This window comes from Sorex fumeus, unplaced genomic scaffold (assembly GCF_029834395.1).
Source record: "Sorex fumeus unplaced genomic scaffold, SorFum_2.1 ptg000122l, whole genome shotgun sequence".
In the NCBI taxonomy this organism is placed as follows: Eukaryota; Metazoa; Chordata; class Mammalia; order Eulipotyphla; family Soricidae; genus Sorex; species Sorex fumeus.
In genome coordinates, this window is record NW_026606179.1 from 39,444,153 (window position 1) to 39,461,322 (window position 17,170).

General features: G+C 53.8%; 1 protein-coding gene across 1 annotated transcript; it reads right to left on the reverse strand.

Moving 5' to 3' along the window:
• Positions 1-596: 596 nt before the first annotated feature.
• On the reverse strand, positions 597-16,911 carry CIAPIN1 (cytokine induced apoptosis inhibitor 1). Its single transcript, XM_056137202.1, has 8 exons — positions 16,740-16,911; positions 15,609-15,761; positions 12,381-12,457; positions 10,302-10,467; positions 8,358-8,431; positions 6,683-6,798; positions 2,419-2,500; positions 597-1,593 (listed from the first exon to the last, which is right to left on the reverse strand). The coding sequence occupies exons 1-8, from the start codon at positions 16,894-16,896 to the stop codon at positions 1,483-1,485; spliced, it is 936 nt and encodes a 311-aa protein (XP_055993177.1). The 5' UTR covers positions 16,897-16,911; the 3' UTR covers positions 597-1,482.
• Between the last annotated feature and the right edge of the window lie 259 nt (positions 16,912-17,170).

Genomic DNA, 17,170 nt, shown 5'->3' on the forward strand with positions numbered 1-17,170 from the left:
TCTTTTAGCCTTTCCTTTGTGTTTTGCTTCTCATTGTCACAATTTCCAAGTCAGTCGTAGCTACTTCTAAGTCAAAACTTTCAGGTTCTCTGGACTTGGCATCTGAAATGCATGACTTGCTTTTCTAGTTCCCCTACTGCCTTTTCACATTTTGCCACAGAGCACTCTTCTTTGCTTAAACATAGAAAGACCGTTAATCCTGTACGCCGAATATCTGGGAGGTGACCGACTCGAATATATCTATTCCTGGGCATCTGTCAAAATTACTTGACTCAGGCTTCAGTTGCCGAGTTCCTAACACCCCACAAAGGAAGGTCCCACCGTGGGACTGGGACGGACCCGGGACAAGCAACAAAGCCTAGTCCGGCATCGAAATGGAACAATCTAGAAAGCATAAAAGCATGGTCTTGATGCAAGCCACTGTGACTTAAGAGACAGGACCCCCCCCCCCCCCCCCCCCCCCGGGAAAGGACAAGCTGAACTGGCCTAGCTAGGTCCTTTGGTGGAGTCCAGCAGTCTTGCCCTCGGAGCCCAGAGAATTAAGTTTTGGAATCTGTATCTCTCACTGTGTTTATCCAAATAACTGCAAGTATTAATAAGAAGTAAACTTAATGGTTTAATATGTACAACAAAAGGGAAAGTGAAAAGCGATATGGATGTCCCTGGGAGACAGGGTATCTCCTAGAGTTAATCCCCCCAAGAGAATCGCCTCCGCCGAAACGCTTTATCTCTATAAATGATCCGCCACACCTACGTGCAGTCCCACACCTCAAACCCCGTCGATGTTCTTTAAGTATGCTAGCAGCTCTCCATTAAACGGGCCACTTTCACCATCCATCTGTGGATATTTTGGTTTTTTTTTTTTTTTTGGTCTCTCTGCTGGGGAGGTAGTTCTCAGTGACCAAAGGCACGCATCGTACACCCCCACACTCTCTGAACTCACAGCCCCTCCCACCAGACATCACACAGACACACACATACACACACACACCACAGACACACACATCACACACACAGAGACATACACAGCCCCTTCTCAGAGGGCCCTGGGAAGTACACAGTTTAATCCCTGGAGAGGACAGGATGACAGTAAATGGGGTGGGGGGGAGGGGGAGGACACACGATGACGATGACACTGGATGTGTTCCCAGCTTGGAGGGTGAGTCTTGGTGCCCTGAGACGCGCCTGAGCGTGGCAGGGGGGCGGCACAGGGTGTGAACAGAGCGTGTGGGGATGGAGGGGATGAGGGGGAGGAGCCTCTCCAGGACACACTCCTGCCCTGAGACCAGGTGGAGGAGCAGGGCAGAGGGGGCCCGCGACCCCTCGGTCTTTTGTAGCAGCACGGCAGCCCACAGCCACCTCTGACTCCTGAGCACCTCCCGGCACGTGGAACTCAGGCGCGGGGGCAGATTCCGAGGAGGTGAAGCAGAGTGGGGGGGTGTGGGGGACAGGGGCCGATACCCGTGTCCCAAGGCGGGCCCCCTAGGCGTCACTGAGATTGCTATTGGTCAGGAGCACCTGCTCCCCGGGCTTGAAGGCGGGCATCCCCAGGTAGGGGCAGCTGGCACAGCGGAAAGCATCACCCAGGTAGCACTGTGGGGAAAAGAGACAGTCACACAGGCGCGCCCCGTGCCCAGTGCCCCCCCAAATCCGGGCCAATCTGGCCCAAAGGAAGAGCCTATGTGTATCGGGAGGTCCGATTTTTTTTTTTTTTGCTTTTAGGGTCACACCTGGCGATGCTCAGGGGTTCCTCCTGGCTTTGCTTGCACTCAGGAATTACTCCTAGTGGTGCTCGGGAAACTATAAGGGTCAGCTGTGTGCAAGGCAAACGCCCTACCCGCTGTACTATTTGCTCCAGTCCCTCAGCAGGTCTAATATTATATTAAGAGATCTTTAAGAATTCTAATTTTAGGGGCTGGAGCGACAGTACAGCAGAGAGGATGTTTGCCTTGCACACGGCCAACCCGGGTTCAATCTCGGGCATCCCATATAGTCCCCAAGCACTGCTAGGAGGAATTCCTGAGCACTGCCCAGTATGGCCCCAAATCAATCAAACAAACAAACAAACAAACAAAAGAATTTTAGTTTTATAAAAACAGCTGCTTAGGAAAGTTCCTGGGAAGGCCTCTTTCCATATTCTCAGCAGTTTAAATCCCAGCCAAGGGGCCAGAGAGAGCACAGTGGGGGAGGATGTTTGCCTTACATGTGGTGACTTGGTCACTCCCCTAGGCCACATGTGGTTCCCAAGGAGGCCGCCAGGAGTGAGCAACCCCTGAGCACAGAGGTAGCCGCCTACTGGTATCAGGGCCCCCACGCACCCACTCCTGCCCGTGATGCCCTGACGAGTCGGTGTGTCGCCTGCCAGGGTGCCTGACGGCTCGGGGAGTTCTGTGAACGGGGGGAATGACCGGTACTCACGTTCCCGCAGGCTGACTTGGGCTGGGTGCTCGTCTGCTCCCGGGACTTCTCCTTCTCCAGTTCCTCTGCAAGGCCGCAGGTGCTGGGGAAGAAGGGGCCGCGAGTGAGATTTGTTGCCGCCTGAAAACCTGATCCTGGAGGGCGCCAAGCAGGTTCGAGCACTTTCTGCCAGGGCTGCAGGCGGGAGCGCAGGCGCAGAGGCTCCCAACCTTACCTGGTCTAGTGTCCCTGCTCTTCCCCAGCTGACGAATACTCAGGAGGAGGCACACCAACAGGAAGAGGAAACTGAACTTTTACCTGGAAACCCCCTAACCAGGAAGTGCTGGCAATGCCCACGGTTTAACAAAACGCGGGTGGTTAGACGAGCCTGCGCCTCTATCACCAGGGAACCTCTGATTCTGCATCTTGAGGTTATTTGGGGGAGCAACGGTGGGGGGACACCCCGGCAGTGCTGGAGGCCTGTAGGGCCACACCCTGCGGTGCTCAGGAGGCCGTGAGATGCCAGGACAGAATGTGGAGTCCGGCTCCATCAGGGTTGGAGAGACAGGACGGGGAGCAAGACAGGGCTGGCCCAGGTTCGATCCCCAACACCACATGTGGTCCCCTGAGTCACGCCAGGAGTGAGCCCACAAGCAGAGCCAGGAGTAGCCCCTGAACACCGATGGGTGTGATTCCCCCCACCACCAACCACCACCACCAAATACTGACCCCGACAGACTGAAAGCATACATCCAACTCCCCCTTCCCTCCGAACCCCATCAGAGACACCAGCCCACAAAGACAGAGATGCAAAGCAAGGAGCCGAGATGCAAAGCAACCCAGCCCTGACCCAAAGCAACCCAAAGCAACCCAGCCCGAGGGAGCACTGACTGGGTAGGCTCCACACCCCACGCCGGTAGGGAGGAAGATCAATGATGAACTCATAGCCCCAAACCACGAAGTGAGTCGCCAGCACCAGAGGAATTAGCTGTCCTTCCTCGGAGAGATCCACCCAGACACAGAGTCTGCAGAGCCCTCCAAAGCCCACCCGGGTCCCCTCAGGACAGTGAGTCAGCAGAGTGCCCGGCGAGCACCATGCCCTCCAGCTGCGGCTCATGACTAAGAGTCACCAGGATTCTCCTCTAACGACAGTCTCACAGAGACTGTCAAGTTGGGGAAAAGACAATGCAGGGTATAAAAAGTCTTGAGAGAACTAGCACTAAGCTCAAGAAACAAGGTCATCTCCACAAATAAGAAAGGATGCCAGGGGAGCCCGAGAGAGTACAGCGGGGAGGGCGCTTGCCTGGCACAGGGCCAACCCAGGTTCCATCCCCGGCATCCCACATGGTCCCCAGAGCACCGCCAGGAGGAACCCATGAGCATTGTCGGGTGTGACCCCAAAACCGAAAAAATGTTAGAAACTGGAAAGGTAAGACAGTAAGACTTGCATTTCTGGGTGTGACCCCAAAACAACACAAATAAAAATATAACACATACTTTTGAAGTCAAGGGATTTTAAAAAAAGGGAGGGGCTGGAGCAGTAGCACATAGGGTAGGGCATTTGGCTTGTATGCGGCAACCTGGATTCGATTCCCAGCATTCCGTATGGCCCCCTGAGCACAGGAGTAGTTCCTGACAGCAGAGTCAGGAGTAAGCCCTGAGCATTGCCAGGCAGGTGTGACCCAAAAAGAAAAAAAAAAATCCAAGAAACTTAAAATATCACAGTAGAAATAAAGAAACGAAGTATCGAGTAAAATATCACAGTAGAAATAAAGTAACGAAGTATCGAGTAAAATATCACAGTAGAAGCCGGGTATCCTAGAGGAAAGGGCTATTCAGATAGAGAAGGGAGCACCAAATAAAGGATGTTTGGAGGATCCTCCCAGGAGGGGAGATGCATGTCGAAAGTAGACTATGGACTGAACATGTTTGCCACTCAATGCCTCTTTTGCAGACCACAACACCCAAAAGGAGAGAGAGAACACAGGGGATTGCCCTGCCACAGAGACGGGGGGATGGGGGGATGGGGGTGGGAGGGATATTGTCCATGGTGGTGGAAAATGGGCACTGGTGGAGGGATGGGTATCTGATCATTGTATAATTGAAACCAAAGCACAAAAAATTGTAAATCTACAACTTTAAAAAAAAATAAAATAAAATAAAGGGGAAAAAAAAAAAATATCACAGTAGAAATAAAGTAACGAAGTATCGAGTACCGGTTTTGGAGGATAAACTTGCAGGCATTTCCCCCTCAAAGGAAGATGCGCACACGCGGGCACGGGCACGCACACGCACACGCACACACGCGCGCACCTGCACATACAAATATATGGAAAATTTGAGAGAAAAAAATGATGGGGTCAGAGTGATTGTAGAGGAGGTAGGGCGTTGCTTTGCATGTAGCCAACCCGGGTTCTATCTCTGGCATCCCATATGGTCCCTCAAGCACTGCTAAGAGTGATTCTTGAGTGCGGAGCCAGGAGTGATCCCTGAGCGTTGCCAGGTGTAACCCCAAAAAAGCAAAATCCAAACAAAAAAAGAAAAGAAAAAAATGACAAAAGTCCATCAAAGAGATCCGACATCTGAGTAACAGCTCAGAGGAAGAAAAGCAAAGGACAAAGACAAAAATCCCAAGGAAAAATCAGACTTCTCAGGACTGCAGACGTGATGTTCTAGACGTGAAAGACTAATAAGTGGCTGGTCCCATCGGAAACCAGCCCTGCTAGAAGTCGGTACCCAGAGCCTGAGGAGCGGGCCGGTGGCTTCAGGCAGGAGGGCTCGTGCCACTGTGTTCAGTCCCTGGCACTGCACGGGCCCCCGAATACCACCAGATACTGCCCCTATAATAAGTCTACTAACCAATACCATGATACCAGGAAGGAGGAAGGGTCTAGAAACTTCCAAAACAGGAAGAAAAAAAAAAAGGGAGTCTTAGAGAAAGCATTCAGAAACAGAATGGTCTCAGATCATAATCCCCAAAAACAGATAACAGAACTGTCATTAAAATTCCAAGAGAAAAAGTCATTCCCCAGTTAGATTCCTAAACACGAGTTACAGAGTATGAATGGAAAAAAAAGGGGGGCAGGGACCCAGCTCTCAGCAGAGTGCCTGCCCCATGCGTGATCCGGGAGGAGACAGCAGGGAGTTGGGTGTGTGACAGGCGGCCACTGTCTCAGAGCACGGCGGCCTTGGGGGCAGGCCGCTCCGCCTTCCCCTCCTCACCCCGAAGATGAGGAGCCGGGGGCACCTGGCCCACAGGAGAGCTGACACCACCGGCAGGCCACGCCTCCTCCCTCCCAGCGTGGCTTTTTTGTTTTATTAGTGAAACACCATGAGGTACAGTTGTAGACTTACAAATTTTTGTGCTTGGGTTTCAGTTATACAATGATTGAGTACCCATCCCTCTACCAGTGCCCATTCCTCACCTCCAATGCTCCTAGAATCGCTCCCACCCTCCCCACCCTCCCATCCTACCCTACCTCTGTGGCAGGGCATTCCTTTTTGTTCTCTCTCTCGTTTTGGGTGCTGTGGTTTGCAAAAGAGGCATTGAGTGGCAATCATGTTCGGTCTATAGTCTACTTTCAGCATGCATCTCCCATCCTGGGAGGATCCTCCCAACACCCTTTATTTGGTGCTCCCTTCTCTATCTGAGCTGCCTTTTCCCCTAGCATGTGCGGCTGGCCTCCAAGCCATGGAGTGAACCTCCTGGTACTTATCTCGGCTATTCTTGGATGTTAGTCTCCTATTGTTACTTTATGTTTCCCAGATGAATCCAGCGTGGCTTTGTGTGCAGCCATGGACCCCGGCCTCACGCCGACCAGCCGATGCAGTGACCGTGCCACCCCCCGCCCCCACACCGGCCCACAGCCCACTCAGCACTCCTCAGCCGCCGGGAGGGGCGCCTGCAGACTCCAGTGCCCGGGGCCTGCCGAGCTGACCTTGCCCCAGAGCCCTTGGGAGCGGGGAACAGTGGCCCTCCTTGCTCCATGAGGGCTGGCTTCACGTCTCGGTGATGTCCTGCGTGGAGGTTCGCCCAGAGGTGCTGGAGCACCCCAACAGCAGGGACTGAGCATCAAGGACTTGGGAGAGCAGGGACCTCTCATGGGGAGGAGGAACAGGGCGAACCAGGAACTTCAGGTTCTTCCCGCGGGTGGTCACCGTGTCAACCCCCACGACAACCCGTGCACTCTGCTCTTGGGGGCAGGGGCTCCCCACCTGGCCACACACCCTGGAAGGAGAGGCCCATGGCAGCCTCGGGCGGACTTTCACAGAGCCCGGCACTCACCAGTTCTTACAGGCCTTCCTCTTCTTCCCCTCCCCGCAAGGTGCTGCCCGCAGGGAGGCTGGATCCGGCTTCTTCAGATCTTCTGGATCAAGCAGCTCATCCGAGTCTATGAGATCCTAAGGCAGGTGGAAAGCATTAGGGCCCAGGTCAGCATCTGCCACTGAGAAGCCACCGCCACCGTGGACAGCAGGGACGGACCACCCACCTGCTCGGGATCTCCACGCCGACCCTGAGCCCCGTGAATTAAACTAGCCACAGAGAGTGTTACACTCGGTGCCGAGAGTGTGAGTGTGTGTGGGGAGGGGCACGAAGAGGAATTCTGGGTTTCTGTGAACACAAGGAGGGGCTGCCGTGTGGAAAGGGAATGGCTAGATTCTTCCCTGCAACTCCAGAGGAATAAAGCCAGCGGCGATGCATGCACTTGGGGGAAGTCTGACTCGCGTGTGTGCAGGTCACGGGAGGCTTCTAGTCTGCCTCCGAGTGACCCCGAACAGCCGAGCGGGCGGGGACGGTGGCTGTGACAGCACTGACCAAAGACAGGAAGTGCTCAGAGCCCGCCGAGAGCAGGAGCCAGGGAGGGGATAGGGAGGGGATCTTAGCTGACAAGACTCTTTTCAGGTTCACACATGCCCAGAGGCCGTGTGAACAAGAACATCTTGGGGGAAACAGAACGCGGACAAGGAGAGAGAGATCTCTCCGTGTGAATTCCCCCCACGTCTCAGTTTCTCAGCCTTCTTCCCGCCATGGCCCCTACAGCCTGTTTCCTTTCGGGCAGCTCCCAGCTCCCATCTTCTCGCTGGCCCGAGTCTTGTGCCCAGGCTCCCCATCGACATGATTCTCACCGGTGGCCCCCCTGGAATAACCTGGGGGTACACCACGGCCCGGCTGAGAAACAGTGCTTGAGATGACCAGCGCCGGGCCAGCGAGAAAGAGAGAGTGTGTGCTTGTGTATGTGTGTGTGTGTGTGGGGGGGGGGGGGGTGAACGGCAGTGAAAGGGCATGCGTGGGGTCTGACCCCTGCAGAGCATGCGGGAGGCCCAGGGCTGATCCCAGGCCCACTTCTTTCTCCGTCTCCCATGCCCTATAGGAATGACCCCTGAGCTGTGCCCCCAAAACTAAACAAACATGGCTAGAGCAAGGGTACAGTGAGTCAGGCGCTTGCCTTACATGCAGCCAACCCAGGTTCGATCCCCGGCATCCCACAGGGTCCCCCGAGCCCCGCCAGGAATGATCCCTGAGTACAGTCAGGAGTAACCCGAGCATCACTGGGTAGGACCCAAAAGAAAACAAAACAGGGGGACCGGAGCATAGCACAGCGGGTAGGGTGTTTGCCTTGCACGCGGCAGACCCAGGTTCGATCCCTGGCATCCCATATGGTCCCCCAAGCACCACCAGGAGTAATTCCTGAGTGCAAAGCCAGGAGTAACCTCTGAGTATTGCTGGGTGTGACCCAAAAAGCAAAAAAAAAAAACCAAACAAACAAACAAACCAACCAAAACAACAACAACAAAAAAAACAAAAAACCACCCTAAAACCAAAAACCTCCACCCAAATGCCAGTGGCAGGCAGTCACAATGCTGGACTTGAAATACTGTCACTGACAAGTCCAAAGAGGTCACGCCGAGCCAGGCACCCCAAACTACCCTGCCCAAGGAGCCCAGGGGACCACACTCACCGCACTCCCATCCTCCATGTCGTTGGCCGAGAGTGTCCAGAGCTTGGCGGCAGTGGGGTCCACGGCAGGCTTCACTGGGTCCCACCAGAGGGAGAGAAAGAGCCGCGTGAGAACAGCGGGGAGCCAAGGACAGTGTGGCGAGAGCACTACATGGGGAGCACCTGGGCGGGGACTCGACCTCACACCTGGCTTGTGAAAGGCATGACCTCGGGCCGGTCATGGGGACAGTCACAGAACTCTCTGAAGCACCTGACACTCGTCACCTCAATTCTAGCCTGTGAACCGCCTCTTGAGATGAGCATTTCGTGGTCCTCATTTTGGAGATGAGGAAACAGGCTAACACCCTTACCTAGCGACCAAAGCCCAAGGACGCAAGCCCATCTGCTACCGCACACAGCTTCCTTCTCTCTGTCTTACTTTCCACTCTGTAGCACTTGGGGCAATAGCACAGTGGGCAGGTCTTGCACGCGGCTGACCCGGGTTTGATTCCTCCACTACCAAGAGTATCCCGCCCACATGGCAGAGCCTGGCAAGCTCCCCGTGGCGTATTCGATATGCCAAAAAACAGTAACAACAAGTCTCACAATGGAGACGTTACCTGTGCCCGCTCGAGCAAATCGATAAACAACGGGAGGACAGTGCTACAGAGCTACAGCACATGGGGCAAACAGAGCTCCCGACACCAGCCACAAAAGATTTAAAAATGAAATAAGAAAATGAAAGCACCACACAAGCAGTGAGGCATCACATAAACGACCACATTCAAGAAAAGCTGCTCCACATGAACAGAGAGACTGTCCAGGCGTTGAGGCCCTGCACGCCCGCTGGCCCCAGCGCAAGTCCAGACACGGTCCCCAGGCACCGCCGGGGGTCATTAGCTCCTGAGCACACGCACATCTGGCCAGAAACAAAAACAAAAGGAAACTTAAAAATGAAAAACTGTGGGCCAGACAGAGAGAGTACAGCAGGGTAACGTGCCTGCTTCGTAGGCGGCTGACCCAGGTTCGATCTCCGTGAGGACCCCCAAGCCCTGGGCGCAGAGCCAGGAATGAGCCCCGAGCAGTACCAGGTGTGCCCGCCCAACCCCCCCCTCACACACGCCAAAAAATGTTGCCCTTAGCAAAATAGAACTAAGGCCACGTGAGAGGCGAAGCAGGCGTCTCATCTCCAGCTCCACCACAGGAAGGGCCTCGAGGAGGGAGGTGTAATCCTGGGGCCGGCAAAGACTTCATTAGCTAAGCCTGTGACTCAGGCCTCCAGAATGTGACGCATGTCCTCTGGGGCAGAGGAAGGGGCCGAGTGGCTTTACAGCAACATATTCTTTCAGTTTCGGGCCCAAATATGCCCAGGTCATGAAGCACTTTTTCTACTCGGGAAGTGACGGACATTAAGGGAGGTGACAGAGGAGTCAGAGAGAAAGCACAGCAGGTAGGGCGTTTGCCTTGCACGAGGCCGACCCGGGTTCGAGTCCCAGTATCCCATAGGGTCCCCCGAGCACCGCCAGGAGCGATTCCTGAGTGCAGAGTCAGAAGTAACCCCTGTGCATAGCCGGGTGTGACCCCCCCGCCCCCCAAAATAAGGAAGGTGGGCTGGAGTGATAGCACAGTGGTAGGGTGTTTGCCTTGCGCGCAGTCAGCCCGGCCGAGCCAGGTTCGATTCCTCCGCCCATCTCGGAGAGCCCGGCAAGCTACCGAGAGTATCTCGCCTGCACGGCAGAGCCTGGCAAGCTACTCGTGACGTATTCAATATGCCAAACACAGTAACAAGAAGTCTCACAATGGAGACGTTACTGGGCCCGCTCGAGCAAATTGATGAACCACGGGAGGACAGTGACAGAGAAAAGTCCTACTCAACTCTCACCACTTCACCCACCCCTCTGGCCCGCTCCTAAGCCTCACTTCCTCCCAGCCCGTGTAGACAGGAGTCTGTCCCTAGCGGACGTACCTGCAGGTGACTTCTTGGCAAAAGAAAGTTTAAGCTGAGTAGAGGAACCCACTTCAAAGTTGGGTTTCTTGCCCGTGACCTGGACAGCGGACAGGCTGTCACTCTGGTAACCCAGATGCTCTTGAGCAGATTGTCTCTCCTCGGGGCTCAGGGACTCCCGCTGCAGCTGGAATGGGAGACACCACAAAGGACTCAGTCACAGGCCACAGAACGCAGGGCACTGCCTCCCCAGGTTTCCTGGCAGGGGCAAATCCTCATTTCTTTGCATTAAGTATGGGAGGAGGGAGGGGGAGAGAGAGAGAGAGAGAGAGAGAGAGAGAGAGAGAGAGAGTGTATGTTTGTGTGTATAGAAACATTCCATATCCCTATGGATCAGAAACCTAGGGCAGTGTGTGTGTGTGTGTGTGTGTGTGTGTATGTGTGTGTGTGTGTGTGTGTGTGTGTGAGAGAGAGAGAGAGAGAGAGAGAGAGAGAGAGAAATGGATCAGAAACCTAGGGCATAACTGCGATCTGGACACTTCAGAGAATACACTGAAGCCCAGGGTGCGGCGCGAGTCCTGGTAAGGGTTGTGACGGGAAGGGTCCCAAGACGAGTCAGGATCTAAGCCCACAGCTGGGAATAGCCCCCAGCTCTGCTGCTGCAGCCCCAACGCCCCCCCCCCCCCCCGTCCCAACACCAAAATAAAGCATGTGTCAGCTGCTTCCTCAAGAGACAAGTGTGAGCATGGCATGGGCGGGCACGTCATTTCATAGTTTATATTCTTAGATAATTTTGAGTATCCCTTATTTTAGGATTAGGAATCGGGAAACCTTAAACTAAAAGGAAAAATAAGAAAGGCTGGGCGCAAGGAAACGAGGTCCTGGTCACACAGCATGTCAGCAGTTTGTGGCTCTAGAGGTGAACACTTTTTGTTTGCTTGTTTCTGGGTCATCCCTGGCAATGCTCAGGGGTCGCTCCTGGCTCTGCACTCAGGCATCACTCCCGGAGGGCTTACGGGACCCTATGGGGTGCTGGGGATCAAACCGACGTCGGCTGCATGCAAGGCAAACACCCCTATCCATTCTCACAGTGCACACTTAACACTCACACAAGGAAACAGTAACACGTAGGAGTATGAACATCTCCACTTCAGTTGCGGTTTCCGTTTTGGGGCCACAACCTGGGTCATCTACGTGTGACACAAGCACCCTGCCCGGCTGCACGGTCGCCCCGGCCCCTATTTCACAAGAATTTCTAATAACGTATCAGAAACGGGATTCCAGGCGGAGGGGAGACCGCACCGAGGTACAGAGTGAATGCTTTGCGTACGAAAGTCCTGGGTTCAGTTCCCGGCACTGCATGGTACCCCAAGCACATAGGGAGTGACCGCCTCCCAGCACGGAACCGAGAGAGGTCCCTGTCCACTGCTTTGAGAGACTCAAAAACGAAAAGAGAAAAAGGAAAAAGAAACGGGGTCACAGGCCAGAGAGAGAGAGAGTACACGGGTGAGGCGTTTGCCTTGTACATGACCATCTCCAGTTTGGAAGTCAGCATAAATATGATCCTCCAAGCCCCGCCAGGAGTGACCCCCCGGGCCGGAGTAATAGGACAGCGGGTAGGAGGGAGCGATAGAGCACGTGGCCAACCCAGGTTCGGCCCCCGGCACCCCCTGTGATGCCCCAAGCTCGCCAGGAGTGACCCTTGAGCACGGAGTCAGGGGAGCAGCACCAATCCCCATTTTACTCCTCCACCTCACTCCCCCCTTCGAAAAAATATGGAACCTTGCCCCCAACCTTCTCAACACCCCCACCAAACCCCCAGTGATTTAGGTGAGCGCATGTCCCTGACCCAGGATGTACGTGGGTGAGATCTGCGTCACTGTCTCCTGCCTGCGTGGTGACCGCCAGCAGGGACATGGCTGGAGGTGCTCCAGCCTCCTGGGCCCAAGCTATCTCATACCTCACAGGTTCCCTGGCCTATTCACTAACCACCTCACCTTCGGGCTGTTATTCCTCCCATTCTCACTAGGTCAGCTGACAAGGAGCTAAGGGGGTCGTCGCCAAGGGCTTCAAGTCCCAGCTAAGTCGACGGTTACAAACCTCTTTGACGTCCACCAGGCCGGAGAGAGTCAGGGCGGAACACAGCTTAGCTGGGGTCTTCACCTTGCCGTCGGAAACTGCCAGAAGGAAAATCCCGATTAGCAGGTTCACACGCTGCTGGCGCTTAGCCCTGGACTAAGTTCCTCCCCAGCTAGGGAGTTTCTTTCTCTTCTAATTTTCCAATAACCCTTCTCCCCCCTGCTACCCCCAAATAAGTTTTACATGCCACAGCAGGAAAAATAATCAAGGCCTGATTCTCTCTGAGTCAGTGAGGCACTAAGACAATAATAGCCGCCCCTGCTTCATGTGCCCATACTTCAAAGGCAGCATTTGGGGGTGCAGAACGGGGCGCGGGGGTGGGGGGGGCGGCGTGGCAGTGCTCAGGAGGCCTGGGGGCTATTCCCGGTGATTCTTGGCCCACCAGGCAGGCGGGTGAATGCACAGGCCCAAGGATACTGTGCTGAGCCCCCAGAACTCCAGTGAGGATCCAACCAGGGTCTGCGACAATGCAGGGCACGAGCCTGAACCCCCGTAACACCTCCCCCCACCCCAAGGATAGTATTTTAACTGGACAAATCCTTTGGGTTGAGTAAAATGTTCTTTTTGTTCGTTTGCTTGTTTGGGGGGGGCCACAGAGGCAGTGGTCACTCCTGGCAGGGTCTGGGAGAACCTTATGCAGTGCTGGGGGACCAAGCCCAGGTCAGCTGCCTGCCAGGCAAGTGCCCCACCACTGCCCTATCTCCAGCACAGGTGAGATCAAAGTGCTCTTATCTATGCTGTTAAGTGTCAAATCCTTTAGGATTATTTCACTCTCTGCTTCTTGGAAATACTGAACCTCCCAGGACTGTTGGGCAATAACTGATAACAACAGGGGAAAAAATCTTGGGTTGTGAGATAGTGGAGGGATAAGGCACTTGCCTTGCGTGCGGCTAAGGCAGTTTGACTCCTGGCGAACACTGAGAGCGATTCCTGAGCAAGTCAACCCCGAGGATGCCCAGGTGTGGTCCAAACCACCCTCACCCCCTGCCCCTAAAATCTTAAGCATACAAGCATTTTCTCCTAAAAATTCTGGAAAGGAAAATATAAGTTTTAGTGACTAGAGGTTTCTTTTATTTAGGGAGGGGACAGTTGGGCTCCTCTCGGCTCTATGCTCAGGGGTCACTCCTGGCAGGCCTTGGGCAACCATATACAACGCCCAGGATCAAACCAGGGTCAGCTGCATGCAGAGCAAGTACCTTCACCCCTGTACTATCTCTCCTGGCTCCAACTTATTTGAAGTTTAAATTCCCATAACGGCTGGAGAGACAGTGCAGGAGGTAAGGGTCGTGCATATGGCTGGCCGGAGTTCAATCCCCAGTCCTGCATATCATCTCCTGAGCCCAGAGGTCACTCCTGAGCACTGAACCCAGAACAGCCCCTAAGCACGGCCAGGTGTGTCCCAAACCTTCCCCGAAAAGGACCACTGGTATCTGCTATTGACATCACATCTACACTTCCACAGCAGAACCTTGGGCCAGAGTGATAGCACAGTGGGCAGGGCATTTGCCTTGCACGTAGCCAACCCAGGTTCAATCCACGGCATCCCATATGGTCCCCCAAGCACCACCAGGGGTAATTCCTGAGTGCAGAGCCAGGAGGAACCCCTGAGTATCGCTGGGTGTGACCCAAAAAGAAAAAAAAATCAGAACCATCAGATAAAATACATTAAAATATTTTCATTTCTATTAATTGATGAGTGAATCATCAGACTTTGAGGGAAAGTCTTGTAAAAAAGTGACAGAACTTCAGAACTGAATGCCTCTTTGGCAATTTACCACTTAACAAATAAAAAGAAAAGTTTTTCTGGGCCAGAATACAGCGGGTCAGGGATCCAATCCCTGGCATCCCATACGGTCCCCTGAACACTGCCAGGAACAATTCTTGTGTGCAGAGCCAGGAGTAACCCCTGAGCATCACTGGGTGTGACCCAAAAAAGAAAAAAAAAAGCTTTTCTTTGCATATAGCATGAATTTCATATAATCAAGTTACTCCTTAAATGCAGATTTTTAGTCAGTAAGTTTTAACATTTTAACATTTTATCTTGAAGCAACAAGAAATACATAGGTACATAGGAAATTGAAAGGTTGGGGGGGATGGGGAGAAGCTTGGGAGCCGGTGAGCGGTCTGTTGCATTCCTCCTGAGGAACATCTCAGGGGAAGATGGACACAGAACTGGGACTTTAAGGCCCCAGTGACCACAATCTGAGGGGAAGATGGATGTGGAGAAACGAGCACTGGCGTTAGAACTTGGCCAGACTCGTCAGAGCACTAGAGTGACCGAGTGTGGCCAGACTCAGAGTTTCACATGTGTGTGCATGTGTGTGCTTCTGCAAATCTTACCTCACATGCCTATTCAGGTGATCACATGATGAAGATGGGGAACTCCCCCACATCACAGGGAACCCTCAGACCAATTCTCACGCATCTCTCTCTCCCACCACTAACCCGAATACCCACCCGTTCTCAGGCACTCTGATTCCAGAATGAGAAGTGAGCAGAATCTTACAGCATATAACCTTTGTTATCTTTTTTTCTTTTTGGGTCACACCCGGCGATGCTCAGGGGTTACTCCTGGCTCTGTACTCAGGAATTACTCCTGGCGGTGCTCGGGGCACCCTATGGGATGCTGGGAATCGAACCCAGGTTGGCCGCGTGCAATTGTTCCTACCTGCTGTGCTATTGTTCCAGTCCTCAGCATATAACCTTTGAGACTGACATTTTTCACTTAGCATGATTCCTTTGAGATCCGTTCAAAAGTCTGTCACTAATTACTAGGAACATTCTGAGAAACGGTCATTAGGTGATTGTCGCTGTGTGAATGTGCCAAGTGTGTAACTAGACTAACCTAGACGGGCGCGCCTCCTACAAGCACCCAGAGCTTGTAGGAGGGAGCACCGTTACACCTGAGAGCTGCGGTGGATCGATGCATGCTTGTGAGTGACAGACCGCTGAAGTTTGTTCCTTTTTATGGCTGCCTGATTTTTCCACTCAGAATTTAACCCTTCACCTGTTTTTCACTGGGTCGCTTCCTGCCTAAAGGACCAAAGAACACAATGCTTCCGAGATGTGCTGCTTTGGATTTTCACAGCAATTTTAACCCTCTGGAGAAGTTCCGCAATGCTATCCCCTGGCTCCGAGGGAAGCATCGACCAAACCTGGCTTGAGTCTTCCGAGTGAAGATCTGCTTACCTGCAGCTGTCTCTACCGGCTCTTTGAGAAAGAGACATCCGCCGGGCCGGAGGATCCGGGCAATCTCGGCCAACACCTCAGCGCTGTGGACGGTGGCACTGCCAGGAACGACCCCAGACAGAATACAGTCAAAGCTGGACTCCTTGTGCGCGGCTGAGAAGAAGAAAGACGGTCATCAGCAGCCCCCTCAGCCCAGAAGCAACCGCCAGCGCCTCCGAACCCCCATCCCACCCCACCCCACCCAACTGGAAGCCCCAGGAGAAGCCACACCCCATGAGGAGCCAGCACTATTGTGTCACCGTTACCGGCAAAAAAGCATGATGACGCTGCTACCAGCTCTCTCTGGCTTTCTAATTGCGTATTAGCAACTGGAGTTTTTTTTTTTTAATTCTTTTTTTTTGGGGGGGAGGGGTCAGAGCAATACTATCCCACCTTGAATGTGGCTGACCCAGGTTCAATCCCTGGCAGCCCCACAGGATCCCCGCCAAGCCCATTAGGACTGAGCCCTGAGCACAGCTCCAGGAGTAAGTCCTGAGCACTGCTGGATGTGAACCTCCAACAAAAAATAGTACAGCACGTAGGGTGCTTGCCTTGCATGGAGCCCACAGGGGGTGCAATCGCCCACATCCCATATGGTCCACCCCTAACCCCTAACCAGGAGTGATCCTGAGCACAGAGCCAGGAGTAAGCCCTAAGCACCACCAGGAATGACTCAAACCATCCCACCACACACACACACACACACACACACACACACACACACACAAAGATCTTAATTTTTTTATGCTCAGGGAAAGAGGTCGAAGAGAGCACAATATTTTAAAGGATGTTAAAAATTTTAATAGAAATAAGAACATACTTTAATACAAATCATCAGCTAATGAATGCCGAAGTCCACTACATCTCAATCAAAACACGGATAGTGTGATGGGTCACTTCTGCCATGTGTTGGCCCAACCCAGGGACAAAGGATTAAAAGGGACAAGGCCAGAGAGACAGTACAGTGGGGAGGGCTGTACTTGCCTTGCACACAGCTGACCCGGGTTCGATCCCTGGGTCCCTTATGGTTCCTCGAAGCCCACCAGGAGCAGCCCTGAGCTCTGCCCCCGACAGGACTGGGGAGGTACTTACACTGGAGCAGCTGGCTGATGTTCTCCACGGACACGCGGCCTTCCTCACCGGTCTGCCCTTGAAGCTTGTCCACCAGATCTTTCAGGGCCTCCACGGGGGCAGACTTGTCCCAGACCAGTGCCACAGACTGGCCAGCTGAGATCCCAAAAGCCGCCATCCTGAGAGCTGCAGAGACAACAGCACGGGTTCACCCGGGACGGGCCACGGAATGTGACTGGCGACACAGCCTGCTCCCAACTCCCCACCGGAGGATGCGGACCACCTCGGGAAGGTCTTCCGAATCAGAGGTCAGAGGGCAGGGTCACACAAACCCGAGTTCCCTCTGCCCAATGCCCCCAGGGCGAGCCGGTGCCTTCTCTGGGAAGAATCCTGACTGGACAATGAAGGTGAAAAGCAGAAGGAGCCTACCCTGTGACCTGCGGCAACTTAGC

Coding starts and splice junctions, on each gene's coding strand:
- CIAPIN1 (XM_056137202.1), bottom strand. CDS start 16,896: ATGGCGGCTTTTGGGATCTCAGCTGGCCAGTCTGTGGCACTGGTCTGG. Junction 8,432..10,301: donor TGCCAAGAAGTCACCTGCAG/GTACGTCCGCTA, acceptor GGTGGGACCCAG/TGAAGCCTGCCGTGGACCCC. Junction 6,799..8,357: donor ACATGGAGGATGGGAGTGCG/GTGAGTGTGGTC, acceptor CACCTGCCTTAG/GATCTCATAGACTCGGATGA.